The 21,849-nt window shown below is 48.3% G+C and overlaps 1 protein-coding gene across 1 annotated transcript in view; it reads left to right on the forward strand.

Moving 5' to 3' along the window:
• Positions 1-1,115: 1,115 nt before the first annotated feature.
• The window catches only part of WNT3 (Wnt family member 3), a 47,472-nt gene continuing 26,738 nt past the window's right edge, over positions 1,116-21,849 (forward strand). Inside the window, exon 1 of the mRNA XM_054088501.1 lies at positions 1,116-1,222. Coding sequence (XP_053944476.1) covers positions 1,143-1,222 — 80 coding nt within the window. The 5' untranslated portion in view covers positions 1,116-1,142. The remainder of the gene's footprint in view (positions 1,223-21,849) is intronic.

Genomic DNA, 21,849 nt, shown 5'->3' on the forward strand with positions numbered 1-21,849 from the left:
AATCTCCCCTCTTTCAGCTTCAAACCATTCCTCTCATCCTGTCCCTGCCCTCCCTGATCCAGAGCCCCTCCCCAGCTTTCCTGGAGCCCCTTCAGCACTGGAAGCTGCTCTAAGGTGTCCCTGGAGCCTTCTCTTCTCCAGGCTGAACAACCTGTCCTCCTATGGGAGATTTGGCTCCATTTACAACATGCAAGAAGCTTTAGAGAAGCTTTATTTTTTCTCAATGTATTTATGATTTTTTTGATAGTATTTCTGTCTTTCTGCATCCAGAGATTCACCCCACAAGAAATTCATTAACGGGACACCTTCCCAGCTGCTTGCTCAGCTTTCACCATGCCATGCCATTTTTTCTGAATAGCAAACCCAGCTGACACTTCTTCCCCCCCTCCATCCATCCCACCCACACGCTTGGAAAAACCTGTCCAGTGCAGCTTTCAGTGAAAGTTTAGAACCGGTTTTGCCCACGTGGCTCACATCAGCACTTTCTGAGGGTTGTGCTGCCTCTTTGGTGCTCCCATCAGCTCTGCCTCCTGCAAGGGTTAACGTTCCCCTCCCTCTCCATATTATTCTATGGAATATATTGTCTATCTCACCCCCACCATGCGATTAAGCGCAATCACGGTCACCCTTCCTCCTTACCTTGCAAAGCCTTGGTGCATGGGGTGTCTGAGCCTCCTGGATTTCTAAGCGAAACAAAACACCAAAATGTGAAAAATTGGGGGAAAAAAAAACCACCACAAATCTCCCTGACCCAGGAAAGTCTCTGGCACAGAAGGGTTTGTCGGTGGAAGCGAGGAACAAAGTTGTAGGGTGGAGGGGGAGGCGAGGCTGATTGACAGCGCTGAGCGAGACTCATCCCTCACCTTGGGCCCTGCGCTCTGATTGGCTGCCGGCTGACATCCCCGAGCCCTGCACTTTTTAATAGACGCTTTGGGATGATCTACAGGGAAAAGCCTGGGAGAGGTGTGTTCCTGACAAGCCAGAAAGTCATCCGCACTACCAGGGACTTTGTGGAACTCTTGGGGTTTCGGTTGGTTTGGTTGTTTTTTTTTTTTCCTGGACGGGAGGGGATTTTTCATTTTTCGCACTTCATGTTTTGCTGAAAACTTCGCGGCGATTCCCCCTCGCACCAGCCTGGACTGATGGATTACCACCTGCTCGGACTAATTCTGTCTTTTCTCTTCAATGGCACAAAGGTCTTAGCCGGTTACCCAATTTGGTGGTAAGATTTCTCCCCTCCTCCCCTCTTTCTATGATTGATTAATGAACGCATTAATTATTAGCCATGGGATTAGTGTGGATGCGTCTTCCTCCCTTTCCACCCTTCACCCTGCGACCGCATGTGTGATTCAAAGCCTAATTTCTTCGGATTTGACCGGTAATTAATGAAAAGTTTAGGGGTTGCCTTGAAAAGGCAACATCTCGCTTTCTGTTTGCGCAAATGGAGCCTTCCCCACCACTCTTAATTTCTCCATTTTCGTCCCTGTAGCGACAGGCGTTTGTTTGAGTTGGAAAAGGATGCGGGTTTATTTTCGTGTGCAATAGGAATTTTGTCTGTCGCATGGCTGGGTAGCAGGTATTTTCCTCCTTTCCATTAAATTGTGATCGATCCTTTAAAAAAAGAAAAATAATTCTATTTTCTTTTTGACTGCTGCAGTTTTTGGACTTCTTTCTCTTCTTTTGTTGCATTCTGTCATGTGAATTTAGTCGGGCAAATAAGCTGAGACCGCAAATGGCACCTGAGAAAATATTCCTTAGGAAAATTCCTCCACTATGGGTTTTGTTCGTTTTAATTACGGAAATATCACTTATTTCCTTGCACCAACAATAAGAACAATGTTTAATTTCTTATATCTTATAATGTGGCTAATGAGAAACCTGCAGTACTTGTTCTAAAAATAAATATATCAGCATGGAAACAAATACCTTAACAAAATGTGATTGGAAGCACTTTAGAACGAAAAATGCGGAATATAACATTTCAGGGCACTAAAGCAGAGCAGACAGCGAGTTGCATAACAGAATATTTTGGTTAATTCCTCTCTTTCTGGCGTAGCATTTCTTGTCAGAATATACGGTGTTAAGTTTCTGTGTGTGCTGAGAGCCTGAGGATCCATGGGGCAAGCAGGGAGGTGTTGGGATTTGGTGTTGCTGAGATTCCTGGGTTATTTTCGCCTTTCCAGAAAAATCCTATTTTTTTTTATAACCAAATTCGATCCTTTCAGTGCCAACATGGAGATGAGAAGGAGTAGGTGGGAGTGAACTTGGAAATGGACTGCCATGTCCGGGAATATTTAGAAATCAAGAGGGAAAAGCCCTTTTTTTTTTTAATAATTCACATATAACTGTGAATTTGAGAATGAAAATGTTTGGTTCCAGTAGAGGAAGACTGAGAATACAATAAGTCCACGTTCAGGAAGCATTTTAAAGCTATGCACGTACATGAAATGACTAAATCACAGCATGTTTTGCTGGGGAATTAAATGATTTCTTCACCCTGAGCGTGGCTGCCCAACTTCAGGACCTGTGCCCAGGGCAGGGGAGCCAATGGAAATACAGACAGCATCACTTTAATTCCTTACAGCCCTTTTCTTCCTTATCTGGGGACCAGCAGGTCTGAAAGGGGGTGCGCAGTGGGCTGTGGAACAGGTCAACATCGCGTGGCTGGATCTAAAGGCAAGAGTCTGCATGGGGCAGCGATGCCTGCCGTGCCATCGGCTCTCCCAGGGTCTCAGCAGCTCCTGACCTGCCTCAGGCTTTGATATAAATCGGGATGTAACGCCCAAATCAAGGAAGGTTCTGACTCACAGAGCAGCAAACCGAAATCTTCTTCCCAAAAAGGTCTGTTTTCTCCCCTTGAAGCAAAAATGTCCCCGTGAGCAAAATGTCTTTCCCTGTTTTCAGGAGAAGGAGCTCCCCCATATCCTTGCCTTCTCCAAAATCCCTACAAGTTCATCCAAAACGAACAATAACAGCGAGGACATGTAAAACACAAACACCAGGGGCATGGCAAGCAGCATCCATGGGAAAGGAGGGAGTCGAACAAGCTGTCTGCAGAATTTCATTCTACGAATCCACATCTTGAACATATTTTGGAGATTCTGGCAATGCCAAGCTGCCCCACAGCCTCCGCTGCACGGAAAGGGTGTCATGAGGTGCCCCACATAGGGCTGAGGGGCTACCAAACCTGGGTGGGTTGCAGGGGTTGCTTGAAGGCTGAGGGAGCAGAAGGGTAGAAATACCTGGGGCCAGGGCTCTCCAACTGCTCGGGCACAGACAAAGCTTCCCACAGCACCTAAAATGAAATGTCTCCTTCTGAAGGCTTTAAGTGTCTCACCAAAGGCTTTGGATATCTGCCCTGTGGATCTGGGTTCCCATGCCCTGTGTGCTCTACCATGGTGGGATATACACTCTGAAAAAAACACGCTTTCTCTGTTATCTGCCTGATCCCCTCATCTTTAAGCAGGCACAGAGCAGATTTTGGGGGTGAGTCTCGCTGGCAGCGCTCAACACACCCCAAGGCAAGGGGAGGGAAGCGAGGATGGGGCATGGAAGCAGCCCAGTCCCTGCGCTGGGCTCTGCACCCTTGCAAGCCAGGCTGGACAGGACATCATTGGTGCTTTCTTACCCTCAACTAAACCCATCTCTGCTAAATATAAAACCTTTGGGAAGACTGTTCATCTTGCAGGACCCCAGGGCTGCTGGCAGACAGCGTCCGGTCCTACCGGTGCCACCTCACTGGGTATTTTTCTACTGCCCAGGGAATACTTCGTCAGCAAAATCAGAACAGATCATTTCTGCTTTGGGGTATAAATGGGGAAAACATTTATTCCTGTGGTTGGAGGAAGCGTCTGAGTGTGCACAAGGAAAAGAAGTGCAGTAAGAACAGGGTCTCGGCACCTTGTAATGGGCTGGAATAATCCGGCTGCTCCCCGGTGCAGTCAGACAATGCCGGCAAACACGACATCGGTGACAGGGCAGTGGAAGGGATAAAAGCAAGAAGATGAAGATGCTGAGAGTTGCACTGAGTTGTATTTTTAGTGAGGGGCCAGGGAAGAGTGCTGGCATCTGGTTATATTATCTAGGGAGAGCATCACTCAACAGCAACCCCCCAGCTACGTGCCATCGTGTTGGAGGGTGGATCCTGCCCTAAGGTGGTGAATCATCCCCAGGTGATCCTCCCGTCAGTGGCGAGATGTTATACTCAAAGTATTGAGGCTCAAGCCGTCAGCTCTTGGCTCGGGGAGCAGTCTGGACAGACAGCACATGAAGGGAAGGACTTTGTGGTGCAAATAGAGATCTGCAGTGTCCAGGCCCGCTGGTGGCAGCGAGTAGGTGGACCCACTGGGCTGCAAAACCAAGAGCAGGGTTTTCAGTCCAGTCTGTGTGATTGCTAGCAGCTCCCTGGCATCATCCTGTGCCCAACTGGCGAGCATTTGCCCAGGCAATGCCTAAGCAAGGTTCAAGGGTAGCACAGACCATAGATGTAACCTTCAGTGAGCAGGGCTGGTGTTTTGCCATAGGTGCAACCCTTCATCGTGTTCTTCCATCCTATTACAACAGTGAAAAGGAACAAATAAGGCACAGATGGGGAAAGGTCATCTAAATGCTGCCTGCAAAAGTGTTGACAAGAGGAGCTGAGGCCAACAAAAGCTTCCTCAGATATGTGGCCAGCAAGTGTGCTGTCCAGATTACTGACGCTAAGAGAGGCAGAGAGGGTGGAGAGATGTGGTGAGGCCACAGAGAGCAGGACTGCTGCTCTTCCTGACCCTTCAGAGATGATGTGATTGGAAGCAAAGTGGGCAGCAGGACTATGGTTGGCACCCAGCTCCACAGCCAGCAGGCATAGGTCATGCCAACAACCTTTTTAGGTGCCAGCAGGAGGGCTGGTGGTGACACCAATCACACTGCAGTCATTATTTAATTCCGAATACCCTAATGGCAGCATGGATAACAGCACATGTCTGAGTCTTTGGGGTCGGGGGAATCAAGGTATGACAGACTGGTCAAGGCAGTGCGTAGACAGACTGATGGATGGGGCCATGCGATGTAGCAGGCTTAGAGCAGCTTCCAGTACTGAAAGGGGCTCCAGGAAATCTAGGGAGGGGCTCTTGATCAGGGAGGGCAGGGACAGGATGCAGGGGTGAATGGTTTTCAGCTGAAAGAGGGGAGATTGAAATACCATCTTGGGCAGAAATTGTTTACTGCAAGGGTGGTGAAGCCCTGGCCCAGGTTGCCCAGAGGAGTCGTGGCTGCCCCATCCCTGGAGGTGTTCAAGGCCAGGTTGAATGGAGCTTTGAGAAACTGGATCCAGTGGAAGGTGTCCCTGCCCATGGCGGGGAGTGGAACTGGATGGGCTTTGAGGTCTCTTCCAACCTAAAAGCTTCTATGATTTTGTGATTCTCATGTCCTGAGAGAATTTAGATCAAGATCTAGCCCATGCCCATAGCTATGTCAGAGCAGGTCAACAGAGATATTGCAGCCCAGGAAACAAGTACAAACTGCTTCCAGGATGCTAATACATGTGCAGGGGCTGAAGAAGACAATCAGGGAAACAACTCCACACATTAACTGAGAAGAAACACCAAATACTGACTTCTTCCATGAGTATCATTCACCAAGAAGTCTTGAAAACCCTGGTGTGTCACTAGCCTGGAGAATGGAGCCAGATTTGGAGCCACTGGTGTAAACAGGGAGTAAGAAATTCAGTCCCATTTCTCTCATCATTCCTCAAAACATCACATTAATAGGTTACTGCCCACAACTATGACTCTCTCCAAGTGGAAAGGGACTGTTCATAAAGGCTTGTGGTGATAGGATGAGGGAAAATAGGTATAAACTGGAAAGGGGCAGATTTAGACTGGACATTAGGAAGAATTTCTTCCCCATGAGAGTGGTGAGACATTGGCCCAGGTTGCCCAGGGAAGTTGTGGCTGCTCCATCCCTGGAGGTGTTCCAGTCCAGGTTGGGTGGGGCTTGGGCAGCCTGAGCCAGTGGGATGTCCCTGCCCATGGCAGGGGGGTTGGAACTAGATGATCTTTAAGGTCCCTTCCAACCCGAACTATTGTATCTATGATCTTCCCATCCAGCACTCAATGGCCTCTAAGCAGGTGACTTCACAACTGGAAGAAAGGCTTTGTCCATCACATGTTACTCGAATGTATTTCTACCTCTCAGAAATGTTTTCAGGGGAAGATGGAAGCTTTGGCGGACAGCTGAGGATTCCCATGACCTTGGACACTAGGAAGAAGCAGATAGAAACGCCAAAATATGAGGTCCCACAGTAGGTTTCTCATTAGTAAAAAACTCTATGTCAGGACTATGCCTGTAGATGCAGTCTGAGGTGACATAACTTGTCACCTTTATCTTTCAGTGTCTCACCTTGCTGGAGTGAACGGGAAACATCACTCTCTTGTCAGTCTTGGCTTTTTCATTCGCTGAAGGTTCAAAACATTTCTATCCTGTAGTCTGCGTTTTGTTATAGGAATAAAATTACTTATAGTGCAGCTTCAGACTATAAGAGTGGATTTCCTGACGCAAACCCAGCTGTTGTAGAACCACAAAGAGAAACACTCCACGTGTTATTTTCTGACAGCTTAAATTGCAACTAGTTCTATGGAAATGATGGAGTCTGTCAATGGCAGAGCTGACGGCACTTATCCTGCAAGCCCAGAGGTGCTGTTCTGGCACACAAAGCACCTCCACCAGCAGCCTGCGCTGGCACGCGAAGCTCTGATGTGGAAGAGGTGATGCATAAAGCACATGCTGCCTTCTGCTGATGCTGCTGGAGGGGCGTTAACAACTGCTGGAGAATGAGGGGCAGCCCACTGCCCCTGGATAGGTCAAAGCTTGTCTGCCAGAGATGAGGGTGAAGCCACCTGGGAATTGCAGTGAGGCCAGAGGTGATGAGGAGAGATGTTGGGGTGTCATGTAAACAGCCATCAATAACTAAATGGCCACAAGCATTCCTCTACTGAAAGAGTGGTGAAGCAGTGGTGGAGTCTCCATCCCTGAAGGAGATCAAAAAGTGTGTAGACGGGACACGGTTAGCAGGCACGAGGGGGTTTGGCTGACAGTTGGGCTGAATGAGCTCAGAGGTCTTTTCCGACCTTAATGATTCCATGATTCTATGATCTTGTGCTTTTAAAGGTCTTCTTCAGCATTTTTCACAGCTAGGCATGGCCCGTAAGAATCCATATCACCACGTTGCCAAATGGGATGGTTGGTCCATGATGGAGCTGAAATTCAGATTCAGATTCATTGTCTGTGCTGTACAGCAAGGACACGGGCGCTCTAATCAGTGCTAAGGGGATTCTGAGGGTGCACAGCCTCTGAGCCTCAACACACTCCAGGTCTCGGCAGAGTGTTAGCATGGACAGGCAGCATCTCTTTGGTCTTCTCTCTCCCCTACATGGCCGAGTGCAGTGCAGTGGAGTCCTGAGTTCAGTAGCAGCTTCCAAATGCTGCTGGAACACAACAGTAAAGAGCAATAAGAACTGTACACATTTCCCTATGTATCAGGAAGCCTCATCCCCTTGATAGCTCACCGCGCATCTCTTCTGGATTGTCCCAGCCCAGGGTTCCACCCTGTCTTGCAGAGACAACACCGGCCTGGAGCCAGACAAACACAGGGAGAAGGGCTCTGACTCACATAAAGGCTTAAAAGTGTTCCTGCCCTCAAGCCAGAAATCTCTGTTACCATTCCCGTAACTGGATTCAGAGTACATTTAAGTGGTCATAAAGAGCTTTCAAGAGGCAGTTGAACTGCAAACTGATTGCTTTTCATTTGAATCCTTTATCAAAACCATTTGACAAAGTGAAACTCCTGCCTAAGGGACCCCACGCAACAGCACTGGAAGTTCAGGTAGGGGGACTTGTGGCCACCCACTATTCAGCTCAGGCTGACTGGGGGGCACTGGGGATACTGGAGGCCACCACCTGGTGGATTCACATGCCAGTTGTTCTGTGTGCAGACTTGTTTCCCAGCTCCGTGTCAACACTGACCTTGGTAGACAGGGAGACACTTCATCCCGCTGACACGGTTGTGTCTGTGCAGGTGGGAAACAGTGGTGGTGGCTGCCAGAGGGAATGAGTTGTGCTCACCTCAAATAAAATGAACTCCATGCTGGTCTGCACTGGGAGGAGGAGTGTGGGCAGCAGCTTGTGGGGAGCCGTCACCCTTTGCTTGGCATCTGGAACACCTGTAGTACTGTGTGGAGAATTGTCTGCCTCCCCTCACAGCTCAAGAGGGATGCGGAGAAGCTGGAGAGTGGCCGGTGGATGTTTCTAATGTGATAAGGATCAGGACACATGGCTTACCAGGAAAGGTGGTGGGATCTGGGCTCATTTTTTCTGGCCAAGAGGAGACTGAGGGATGTCCAACAGCAGCCTATGGCTTCTTTAATAGCTCCTACAAATTTGTGGAGCCAATCTTTTCCCCATAGTGCCAGGCAATATAGCAAAAGGCAATTGCTACAAGCTTCAGGGGCTTGCCCACGCATGAGGAAACTCTCCTTGCTCAGGAGGGTGTTGTGGCCCTCAGTGAGATGCTCAGGTGAGGAGGCTCCCTTCTTGGACACATGCAGGACAATTGCATGAAGCCCTGGCCACCCTGGGCTGCAGCTGGGGAGTGTCCTACTCTGAGCAGATGCTGGAGAGATGTCTGGAGACCTCCAGGGATCCTCTCTGAGCAGATGCTGGAGAGATGTCTGGAGACCTCCAGGGATCCTCTCAAGCGTCATTTCTGTGACAGTGATGCACCCGTTGCGGAGGCCACCAGCACTGCTATGAAAGATGCAAAGTGACAGACAGATCCTGGGTTACTCAGTCCCCAGCTTGTGTCTAACGAGGGTTGGGACCTTTATTAGGACCATGAACACAACTAAACAACTCTCACCCATGCAGCACCCCAAGGCCTATGACGGCACACACACGTTCTGAGGAGAAACCCAATGGTCACTCATGTCACCCCTGCTAAACACTCCACATCTTCTGTGCTGAGATATAAGTCATTGCCACTCCAACTTGGTCATGACAGGTCTTTAATGTTCCTCATTGCACTTATCTTGGCTCTTATCTCCAGCTCCTGCACTGCCATCACTGCTTCCTTGGGTGTGTGAACCAAGCAGAGAGGCAAGGATGCCTTCAGCCCTACCTCCCTCCCTGCAGACACAGGACAGACGTCAGAGTCTGAGCCCTCAGAGGACATGACTCTACAGTCACTAAATTATTTCTCACTTTTAAATTACACTACCAGTTTAGCTGAGGGCACTTGGTTTCTGCTGCTGTCCTGGAGCCCCAGTGAACACTGCCCACATACTCACCAGGGCTGGTAGCCAGGAGGTGGGCTACCTTCCACCTCACATTGGTGGTAGGGTCTCCGTGATGCTCGCTGGGCCCTTCCACGGCCGAGTCAAACAGTTCAACATAAACTACTGGCTGGATTTTGTATCGAAAGGCAGGAAAATAGCCAAGTGACCATTAGTAAAGAACTGAAAAGTAGATTTTAATTATAAAATAATAAAAATTAAGGAATTGTGCTGCATATTGAAAATACACAAATATAATGCACAAAATTTCAATTATCTCTGTCACATATTCAAATGAAAAATGCCTTCATCTGATGCATGCTACAAATCTCAGTTTCTAAGGCTTACCAGCAGATAGGTGAGTTATCTAGAAATACATCTCATCTACTGCTCAAACACAGAATGTGTTGGTCCATCTGCCAACAGAAACCTCAATGTGAACAAGAGTGCAGCTCTCTTCTTAGAATCATAGAATCATTTGGTAAAGCCCTCTCATTTCATCCAGTCCAATCGTCAGCCCAGCCCTGTGCCTGCTAAACCATGTCCCCAAGTGCCATATAACGCTTTTTGAACCCTCCAGGATGGAGACTCCACCCCTGCCCTGGGCAGCCTCTGCAGGGCTTCACCACTCTGTCAGGGAAGAAATTTTTCCTGATATCCAATCTAAACCTCCTCTGGTGCAACTTGAGGCCATTTCCTCTCAACCTATTGCTTGTTCCTTGGGAAAAGAGACCAGCACCCATCTCACCACAACCTCCTTTCTGGGAGCTGCAGAGAGTGAGGTCTCTCCTCAGCCTCCTCTTCTCCAGACTAAACAGCCCCAGGTCCCTCAGCCACTCCCAGAACCCCTGTTCTCCAGACCCTTCCCCAGTTCTGTTCCCTTCTCTGGAAGCGCTCCAGCCCCTCAATGTCCTCCTTGCAATGAGGCGCCCAAAACTGAACTCAGCATTTGAGGTGCAGCCTCACCAGTGCCAAGCACAGGCGGACGATCCCTGCCCTGCTCCTGCTGCCACCCCATGGATGATCCAACTCAGGATGCTGGTGACCTTCTTGGCCACCTGAGCCACTGCTCGCTCATGTTCAGCCACTGTTGACCAGCACCTCAGGTTGTTTCTTGCATCATGAGAACCAACCACCTTAATCAATATATTAACGTATAAAAATCATAGTATCATAGTCAGTTGGGTTAGCAACGGGCGTTGTTTCGATATGTCTCACTGCACTCTCTTAGCCTTGTAGATCGGATTTGCATGACTTGTGTTGAGCCAGAACAGTATCTATGGAAATCTGGCTCAGCTTGAGCTTTTTCTGAACTTGTTGCCAGGCCTGAGTGAAATATCCGCAGCAGCTCTGTTAGGAGTCTTAGCAGCCGGTAGTTGTTGTCTTACCACTGACCGGTGTTTGGTTGCTTTTAATACATGACAGCAGATCAAATGAGGAAGATTCCTGAGCATGAAAGTAGAAAGAATTCTGGATTCGGAGCTCAGACATTCAGCAGAGGGGACACACCCCCACACACACAGAAACATAAAACCATTAAGATTGGAAAAGACCCCTAAACTCATTCAGTCCAACACATCATGTCCGAAAGTTCCATGTCTACTTGTTTTTTGAACCCCTCCAGGGATGGAGACTCCACTACTGCCCTGGGCAACTTGTTCCAGTGCTTGACCAAGTCCTTCCAATGCTTGACCAGTCCTTGATGAAAGTCAAAGCCTTTGTTTTTGCATCCAAGAAACACTTCTGGGTAGCTATTATCATTTTTACAACATTATGAAGCTCATACCAAAGGTTTTTTCTGAAGATGGGTTTGTGGCTTTTTTTTGGGTCTACATATATGGGATTGTGTCTCAGAAGATAGAATCATGGACTCATTAAGGTTGGAAAAGCCCTTTAAGCTCATCCAGTCCAACTGTCAGCCCAACCCCACTCTGCCTACTAAACCATGTCCTAAAGTACCATGTCGGCATGAGTTTTGATCAGGTAAAACTTGGGAGATAAAAACCCAGTAGGCTGACAATCCTTCTCTATTTAATCACTCTCCTACTCTCAGCTTCCTAAACTCCGCTAACCTAAATGGAGCATGTAACGGAAATCGTGCTCAACCTGGCAGAGCTCTACTTCTCAAAATACTAATCTTTAGCAAGGAATTGCAAGGGGGTTTCTCTCCCAGAAAAGTAGGAACATATTACATGCAAATAATCAAGACACTATCTGCTGCTGACGGAGAGATGCTACCACTCTACAAAGTAGACCTCTAGAAAGTCTGTCTTAAGTCTGATCTTGGAAAGGATGAAAGCACCTCATCTCTTCCCTCTGTTGGTAGCTGGAGCCACCAAGTGACTGCAGTCTAGACACCTCTTTTCCAGCGGCTGTTGTTGTGATGAGACAAATTTAAAGAGGGGATGTTGAGATGAGATCTTAGGAAGAAATGTTTTCCTGTGAGGGTGGGGAGACCCTGGCCCAGGCTGCCCAGAGCAGTGGTGGCTGCCAAATCCCTGGAGGGGTTCCAGGCCAGGTTGGATGGGGCTTGGAACAACCGGATCCAGTGGGAGGTGTCCCAGCCCATGGCAGAGGGTTGGAACTGGACAGGCTTTGAGGTCCCTTCCAACCCAAACGATTCCATGATTCTATGAATTTTATGCAAACACCCCTAAGTCGAGGTAGCAAAATCACCAAATCTCTTGTGTTGCCATGAGCCATGCCAAGAACAGAAAAGAACAAAAGTTTGTCAGGGAGGGAAGCAAAATGGAACTTTGCTGGTCCTTGGATATGTGAGCAACAGGGTTAAGATCTGAGGCTGCAGCAGAGCAGGTTCAAAGGGAAGGCCTCAAGTGTGGAGGAAATATTGTAGCTGTCAGGGTGTGAAGAAAAGCTTCTGGAATGGAGGGTATCAGGCTATATTATTAAGGTTGTTTATGGAAGTTTTCAGGATAAAGGCCTTCTCCATGATGAAAACCACATCTCGATACCAACTATGAGGCACAGGCAGAGAAACACTGCATTACTATTAACATTTATTGCCTTTTTTAACACTATCTGTGCATTGACCACATAGAATCATGGAATGGTTTCTGTTGGAAGGGACCTCAAAACCCGCCCAGTTCCAAGTTGGATCTGTTTCCTCCGAGCCCCATCCAGCCTGGCCTTGAACACCTCCAGGGATGGGGCAGCCATGACTCCTTCTGGCAACCTGGGCCAGTGTCTCACCACCATGAAGAATTTCTTCCTAATGTCTAGTCGAAATCTTCCTCCCTTCAATTTAAAGGCATTAACTGGAAATTTACAGCTTTTCTTACAATAACATGTAGAAAGAAAGACTAACTCTATCTTGAGAATTCCCACCTTTTCAAGACCAGGATCCCTTTGTTTCTTACTATTTATTCTGACTAGTAGTAGTACGGTCAGGACTTCGCAAAAAACTCCAAAATAATCCCAAAACAGAAGGGATTTGCAAACCACTGGGTAAGACAGTGATCCTTTGCCAATGTATCTCATCTCCCTTGTCTAAGACATCATCCTTGCTGAAGGATGTCTGTGCCCAGCCCCTACATCCATCTGCTGTATTTAGCAGACAGACAGGTTAGTGCTGATGCAGGCTGGTCAAGCAAACCTCTACTGTCACCTGAGAAAGAAGCTGTGAGCCATCCTTGGCTGAAAGGGCTTCTTCTGCACTGCCTTGAAAAATGGAATATTTACCCTGTAATGACAAGAATTTATAGGTGTTTCTGTAGCTGATTTGCCTTCTCTGGCAACCTGAAAGGACTGCGCTTTGATAAGCAAATTTCGTCTGATAAAAGAGCCAAACTCATCTAATTCCTTTTCCAAAGATAGGTTTCCTGATTTGCTAATTTGTCTTTTTCTCAGTTGAACCTACTTGGTTTTAATTAATCTTACAAATATAATCAGGTCTAGCTGCCAACTTTCCCAATGCTTTCACCTTCCAGTTTTGAATGGGAATCCTTTTCCTGGAGTCACTGAAGCATCACATTGGCTCAGACACTGGAGATCTCCCTCTACCTTGGCAGCAAACCTTCTGGGTTTAAAACAGAAGGAGTTAGCGTTACCTGATAAACTCTTATTTTTTTCCTTTCTGACCCCATTTCTACATCTCATAGTCGCACGGTTTTCCTGAGTTACTTTCTAGCAATTGTGTAGAACTATAATTAAGATATTTACAGGGATCCTTGAAAGCTGTCACAGGAGCTTTTCACAGCTCCAGCGAAGTCCTAGCAAGTGCCACTCAACGCCTTACTCCTCATTCGTCTTCTCCCACTGAAGATATCAGGTAGCTTCATCTTAACTTGTTCTCTTACTGACAAGGGCACGTTGGCAGCATGGGTGTTACTTGCAGAGCTAAAAACTTATATGAGCCTGTTCTGCACCTTGGACTGTTGTGGCCAACCAGGAAAATGGACTCGGTTGAAGTGTTGGCAGTCCAGCAGATGACTCCCATCATCTGTGTGTATGATACAGATGAATCCAGACTTATCTGCAGACCTCACAAAACTATTTATTTCTTGCAGCAGTTTCAGCCTTCAGCCCAATTTCAGCCGACAGCAGAGACGTCCCATGCCTCAGCTGTGTAATTCCCTCATCGCTGTGTTTCCTGTGATCACTGATGCCTTCAGTAATTATGGTTTGACAAGGCCAAGTGCCAGGTCCCACGCATGGGTCACAACAACCCCATGCAGTGCTCCAGGCTTGGGGAAGAGGGGCTGGAAAGCTGCCCCTTGGAAAAGGATGTGGGGTGCTGGGTGACAACAACTGAATCCAAGTGGCCAAGAAGGCAAACAGTGTCTTGGCTTCTATCAGCCATGGTTTGGCCAGCAGGAGTGGGGAAGGAACTTGAACTTAGTGCTGGTGATGCTGCACCTTGAATCCTCGGTTCGGTTTTGGCCCCTTAAGTCAGGAAAGATATTGAGTGGCTGTAGCGCGTCTGGAGAAGGGGAATGGAGCTAGGGAAAGGTCTGGAGACCAGGGGTTCTGTGGGCAGCTGAGGGACCTGGGGCTGTTTAGCCTGGAGAAGAGGAGGCTGAGAAGAGACCTCATCACTCTCTGCAGCTACTGGAAAGGAGGTCGTTGTGAGGCAGGTACTGCGCTCTTCTCCCAAGTAACAAATGATGGGATGAGAGGAAATGGCCTCAAGTTGCACCAGTGGAGGCTTAGATTGGATATCAGGAAAAATTTCTTCACCAAAAGCATTGTCAAACCCTGACAGAGACTGCCCAGGAAAATGGTGGAGTCTCCACCCCTGGACATTTGTAAAATCCATGCAGATGTGGTGCTTAGGGACATGGTTTGGTGGTGGATTTGTTAGTGTTAGGTTTATGGTTGGACTAGGTGATCCTAAAGTACCTTTCCAACTCAAACAATTCTAAGTGTGTAATTAGATTGGGGAACTTGTTCCCAAGATGCACTGTGGAGGCCACATGTAATGAGAAGTGGTTTGGAGAAAACTACTGAGAATCACTGCCCCGGCAGTCCTTAAGTATGACAATCCAGAAATCAACTTCAGCTCAGGACATCCCACAACCCATCACTACTGGAACCTGCAAATACTGAGCAAAGCCAGCTTTTACTTTGCTTTGTTTCTCGTGGTGTGTCCCTACGTAGCTGAGATTTCTTGTGAAGAAGGCAGAACACTGATTACATTGACCGTTGGAGCAGAACCAGTGTGGCAGCTCTTTCAACATTTTATGCACTATTAATAGAATCGTAGAATCAGAATCATAGAATGGTTTGGGTTGGAAGGGACCGCAAAGCCCATCCAGTTCCACCTCCTGCCTTGAGCTGGGACATCTTCCACTGGATCCAGTTGCTCAAAGCCTCATCCGGACTGGCCTTGAACACCTCCAGGGATGGGGCAGCCGCGAATTCTTGGCACTATATTCACAGCAGTTTGTGTCTCACATCTTTCTAGAGCCCAGTACTACTCCTCTCTGAACACAACTTTGCTTTCCATGGAAAGGGGATGGCAGAGGCAATTTTTTTCACCGCAATAAACCACCAGGACTAGTTCTAGATCTGGTTTCCAGAAGATTTGTCTTTTCTGTCTTGTATCTGACATAAAACACTATAAGATCGAGTCCATCTAGATCGGGCAGGACTAGGTTCCCTGGCCTCAGCTACACTGCCCAGGATGGGCAGACCCAGACTCATTGTGAGGCTGTGGGACCCACTGTCTCCTCCTCGGCCAGAGCATCTCCTTCTCGGGGTAACCTCAGCCTGTTTATAAGAGCAGAATCACCTCCGTTATCTTCAGTCTTGAAAGTCACTCCAAAGAGAGGCAGCCCAGACAACCATCTTAGGTCACACCCAAGATTATGAGACAGCTGGATTAATGTAGTAATTCTCAGCCGTGGTGTCCAGCTGGATGTTCCTGTAGCATCTGAGCAACAGGCAGAAGCTTTGAAATGCCAAAACTGATGGCTCACTGTGAGTGATTTCCAGGCAGTCGGCACTAACCACTTATTGAGGTTAGCCAACCCCAAGGTGTTGATGCCTTGGCTGACCAACTGGGCATGACCAGCATCCTCACTGGTCAGAGTAGAGAGGTCTCTCTTCCTCCCCTCTATGGGGTCACCTTGGTCTCACCAGGTGCACATGCAAATCTCCAGCCCTGCCTGGACCGCGATTCTCCAAACAAATTCCAGCATCTCTCTTTGGAGGAAAGGTTTAGCAGCGCTGAAAATCTTCCTGTGTTTATTGCGGTCACAGCCTGGAAGCCTCCGTTTGCATATGCAAATCATATGCATTTATGTAAATTCCTGATGAATAATATTATCACAGCCCCTGCAGAATACATTCCCTCCCATGGTAAATCACTTGATTGTGTTTTCTAAACTGAGAGTGACATTGCTTTGACCAGGCATTACTGAACATAACATTTATATCTGATACCCAGAACAATGAAGGAACCCAGGTCCTGGACACCCACCCTTGTCAGCAACTTAATTCAGGCTGTGTTCGTTAGGAAGGGAAACAGATTCCAGCTCCCAAGGACTGCCCCCCCATCCTTCCTTCCTTCTGGCAAGTAAGTCAGAGCTGAACTGCGTGTGATGCCAAGACAAAGGGGTGGAGGCAGATGCCAAATCACTTTCAAGCCCATGACAGAGCCCTGAGTCACCCAAACTGGAGCAGCTCTCCCAGAATGGGCTGTTCTTACAAAAGTGCTGTTGCTGCAGCAACACTAATCCACACGCCAGTGGGCAGAGGGATAATGGAAGGGATGCGACAGCACATTCGTTTGCTCAACGCCATGCTCAGACAAGGGGGAATTATAGTAATCTAGAGGGATCTGCTTGCTCTGTTCTGAAGCTCTTTGTTGTGAGGACCCCTCGGGCAAAGGGCTTCTGACATGAGAGGGAGACACTCTTGGTGCAGGCAAAGAGCTCAGGTCTGACCCCGCTCTCTGACTGGACAATCCCACAAACCAAGCGAGAGGCATTTGACAAAGCTCCCTTCGCTGCCTGGGCTGGGCTTCTCTACCAGGCTTCCTGAGCCCCTAAGGTCTCAGCTGGATCATGCATCACATCCAGTTTGGTCTGAGGAGCTCGCAGGTCCTGTCTCTGATTCCTCCCTAGCAGTCACTCACGTCACCCACAGCTCCAAGGCCATCGGTGATACAGCAATGACGCCTCTGCGCACCTCTCCTGTCCCACCTCCACACCAGGGACTCTCTTGTTCCTGTAAGGAAGGTGCTTCCAGGGCCAGCCAGGCGGTGTGGTCACCATCACTACAGCTGGATAAATGGGGTAATATGAAAAACAAAGCAAATATGAACATAGCCTGATGGGATCCCTTGAGGAAACACCTCAGGAAGTCACACAAGCTTTGGGGCAGGCTAATTGTGCCTCTTAACCACGCAGTCAAGCAGTGGGTGAAAGCCAATCCTCTCATCAGTGGTGCTGGAGTTGGGCTTTGCCAGGGCTCGGACTTGCCCGGCTCAGAAGGCAGAAATAGATCTGAGGAGGAAGCAACAGTCACCCAACAATGAGGAAAAAAGATCAGAAGAACAGAGTGGCTGTCAATGTGTCAGTGAGGAAGCATTGAGCAGGATGGATGGAGAGGTCAGGATGATACAGAAGGAGAATAATTTCAAGGGAGTAAAGGCAATGTGGAGACTGAGAGACTTAATGTGTGAGACCACACCTTGAGTACTGTGTTCAGTTCTGGGCCCCTCACCACAAGAAGGATGTTGAGGCTCTGGAGTGTGTCCAGAGAAGAGCAACAAAGCTGGTGAGGGGCTGGAGAACAAGGGTTACGAGGAATGGCTGAGAGAGCTGGGGTTGTTTAGCCTTGAGAAGAGGAGGCTGAGGGGAGACCTTATTGCTCTCTACAACTGCCTGAAAGGAGGTTGTGGAGAGGAGGGAGCTGGGCTCTTCTCCCAAGGGACAGGGGACAGGACAAGGGGGAATGGCCTCAAGCTGCGCCAGGGGAGGGTCAGACTGGACATCAGGAAAAAATTTTTCACGGAAAGGGTCATTGGGCACTGGAACAGCTGCCCAGGGAGGGGGTTGAGTCACCTTCCCAGGAGGTGTTTAAGGGACGGGTGGATGAGGTGCTGAGGGGCAATGGTTTAGGGAGTGTTAGGAATGGTTGGACTCGATGACCCAGTGGGTCCCTTCCAACCTGGTGATTCTATGATTCTATGACTGCAAAGGGGGTTGACAATAGCAAAGGACATGGGGCCAGGATGTTCCTTCAAGTATATGGACAGAGCAGCTGAGGATCAAATACATCAGGTAAGTCAGGAGATAAAAACACAGCTGGGAAAATTATGGGAGTTTTAAAGGGAGGAGACATGGCTCAAGACAGTAAGGATGTGTGAGGACCAGGAGGCAGAAAAGAAACCTCTCAGTACATGGAATAGGGCTCAGAGGCAGAGGAGGGAAGGAAGAGATGGCTGGGAAGAGACATGCAGAGGGGTGGGTGATGAGAGAAGAGGAGGGACAGCAAAGACTACAGTAGAAGGTAAGAGGGTGGTAGTGAGTTATAGATTAAAGGGAAGGAGGAAAGTCAAGGGGTGGGAGGCTTATGGAGGAGGAAAGCTGTGACTGAGTGAAGGGAGTGTGAACCAAAGATGTCTGTGGGATGAGACATTCTCCCACCAGAAAGAGAACAGCTTTTAGGCTTGAATTTTCAACATGTGATGTTGGATCACAGCACCCGAATTGGAAACAAGAGGCTGTGTAGACCAGGTGAGCTGGGAAGTCTGGGTTAGTTCAGGTTTGGTTCATGGAACTTTGTAACCTGGAGATTCTACCTCGACAAGTCCCATCCCAGTACTCACCGGGAAGGAAAGAGATGGGGAGGAGGGTAATAATTGCCTAGCAGTTATGCTGGCTCTGGACAGAGAGATGACAAACCAGGTCCCAGCTATCTAAGAAAGCTCCACCAGGCAAAGGGGTAGCAGTGGTTGCAAGAATCATTGCCTTTGTGGTAACGGCATTCAAATCCTCTAGCACATCCTTTTTCTCTTTGCATTCTTCCCCCTTGCCAACCCACCATGCACCTTTCCATTCTCCCTTCATAACATGATGAATTCCAGGAATGTATCAGTCAGATCTGTCCTGAAAGCCCCACAGCAATACTTTTGGTCCTTCAGTACCTTCACACCCCATGGTGTGTTGCCAAGGAACTAAATATTTAGTCACGGAGTCAGAGAATAGCACAGGTCGGAAGTGACCTCTGGAGATCATCTAGCTCAACCTGCATGCTCAAAGCAGGGTCGAATGGAACTGGTTACCCAGGACTATCAAGTTGGGTTGTGGGTATCTCTAAGGATGGAGGCTTCACGAGCTCTCTGGGTAACCTGTCCCAGTACTCAGCCACAGAGTTTTCGTATGTTCAGACACAATTTCATGTGTTCCAGTTTGTTCTCATTGCCTCTTGCCACTGGATACCACTCAGAGAAGTTTGGCTGCATCTTCTCTACACTCTCCCACCACGTATTTATAGACATTGACGAGCTCTCCCCATGGGCCTTCTTTTCTCCAGGCTACATAGTCCCAGTTCTCACAGCCTCTCCTCATATATAGGATGTTCCAGTCCCAAAACATCTTTGCTCCTCTGTCAGCTGGACAGATGTTTCACAGCTCAATGAAGCCCAAAGAGGAGACCATTTAAGTGTTCTTCAGCCCTCTCACCTGCCCATGCAATATCTAGGATTGCAAGGCAGGGCTAAAAGTTCACCTGCTGGGCTCCTTTAACTCCATCCATTCCATGTCTCATCCTCTGAATCTGCTCTCATCTTAACAGAAAAGTCCCAGAAGCTCAAACGCCACTCCACTGACCTACATAATTTACCTGCTCAAGCATTTGTGTGTGCAGAGACAGAGGAACTGTGGTGGTGTGGACAGTGGTGCCACCAACAGTGGGACTCAGCTCATCCCTGAATAAGTGTGTTCACTGAGAATTGTTATTTCTGCTGTAGTCAAACCCACCCTGAGCAATGCAAAATAAATCATAGAATCGGTAGGGTCGGAGAAGACTTCTAAGCTCATCCTGTCCAACCCTCAGCCCAACCCTATCATGCCAACTAAACCATGTCCCCAGGTTCCATGACCACATGTTTTTTGAACCCCTCCAGGGATGGGGACTCCAGCCCTGCCCTGGGCAGCTTCTGCCAGAGCTTCACCGCTCTGTCAGTAAAGAAGTTTTTCCTCATATCCAATCTAAACCTCCCCTAGCACAACTTCAGGCCATTTCCTCTCATCTTATCTCTTGTTGCTTGGAAGAAGAGACCAGCACCCACCTCACTAAAGCCTCCCACAGCACCTTCCAGGACATTCAAGGCTTCCAGAACACCTTTTCTGAGTTGCTGCATAAATAGTGGGCAGGGTTCTGGCTTTCACAGGGCGTTGCTATGGGTAAGGTGCGTGTTCCTGTGCTAGCTTGTGTGAGAAACATCTCAGAAGCTTTTCTAACAGCATGTTGGCTTTCCCTGCTTACCTTTTACAAAGATAATGCACTCCTCATGGTTTGTGCTTGCAGCCTCATCCAGCTCCGGTTGGGATGAAAAGTCAGCAAGAGGCATCTGAGACAGATGTGTAGGCACAATTTAAAACCAAATGTCTAGACCACATGTCTAGACTGCAGGCCAGAGAACCTCATCCAGAGTAAACAGGTAAAGCAGGTCAGTGGAGCAGGTTCCAAAAGAGCATAATTTTCTGCCTTTGTTACAAAGGGAGCCTGAGTGTCAGGCTTAGGTGGAGATGGCCATATGGGACACCCGAAGGTTGGTTCCCTAAGCCAAGGTTGGTTCTCTAAGGTGGGTCAACCTCCAGTCTCAAGTACTTTTCATGGAGAGTAATGAGAATTAATCTCCCATAGGTGCCTGTTCTCTATTGACTGGAGAAGGAAACAGCACAATCTGTCACAATTTTGACAACTAACTTTTAGACATCTGCAGTTTGGAGAGAGGTATCCATCACTGTGAACTTCAGAGCCCCACTCTGAGCATGTGAGCACTCCAGCCTCATTGTGTCATAGAATAATTTAGGTGGAAAGGATCATCTGGTGGTCTCTTATCTGGATACGCTACTCAAAGCAGCCTCCTGACCATCATGGTTGTTGCCACTGGACTCCCACATGTTTATGTCCATCACTTACTTGTCCTGAGGAGCCCCAAACAGGACATGGGATACCACATGTGGTCTCACAAGTGCTGATTAGAGGGGTAGAATCACATCCTTTCATTTCCAAGATACTGTATAGCTAATGCAGCCCCAGGAAGCAGCTGAGCTTTTTCCCTGCCTGGACACAAGGGATTTCTGCCAGTTATTGTCTATCAGGATCCTTAGTCCTTTGTTGCAAAGCCGGTACTAGCGAGTCATCCCCCAGCCTGTCCTGTTGCATGGGGCTGTCCCACTCCAGCAGCAGGATTTCACATTTGCGTTTGTCGAGGTTCACAAGACTCCCATCAACATAATTCTCACACTGTTGACAATATTCCTTCTAAACACCCACTTTGAGCCATTGGCCACCAGCCTTTCAGTCCAGTGTTCCACACACCTTTCAATCCACCTGTCTAGTACTTATTTCACCTGCTTTCCCATAGGGATACTATGGAAGATCATAGAATGGAATCATAGAATGGTTTGAGTTGGAGAGGACCTTAAAGATCATCTAGATCCAACACCCCTGCCAGGGGCAGGGACACCTCTCACCAGATCAGGCTGCTCCAAGCCCCATCCAACGTGGCCTTGAACACCTCCAGGGATGGGGCAGCCACAACTTCCCTGGGCAACCTGGGCCAGGGCCTCCCCACCCTCATCATGAAGAATTTCTTCCTAATGTCCAGTCTAAATCTTCCCTTCTCAGATTTAAAGATAATCTCAAAGGTCTTGCTAAGGCTGAGCTAAACGATGTCCACTGGTCTCCTCTCACCACAGAGCCGGTCATCTCATCACAGAAAGTGATCAGGTTAGCAAGGCACAATTTGCTTTTGGTAAATCCATGCTGGCTCTTCCCAGTCATCCTCTTGTCCTTGATGTGCCTGGACAAGGCTTCTAAGAGGATTTTCTGTATACAGCCC

This window comes from Cuculus canorus, chromosome 25, assembly GCF_017976375.1.
Source record: "Cuculus canorus isolate bCucCan1 chromosome 25, bCucCan1.pri, whole genome shotgun sequence".
Lineage (NCBI taxonomy): Eukaryota > Metazoa > Chordata > Aves > Cuculiformes > Cuculidae > Cuculus > Cuculus canorus.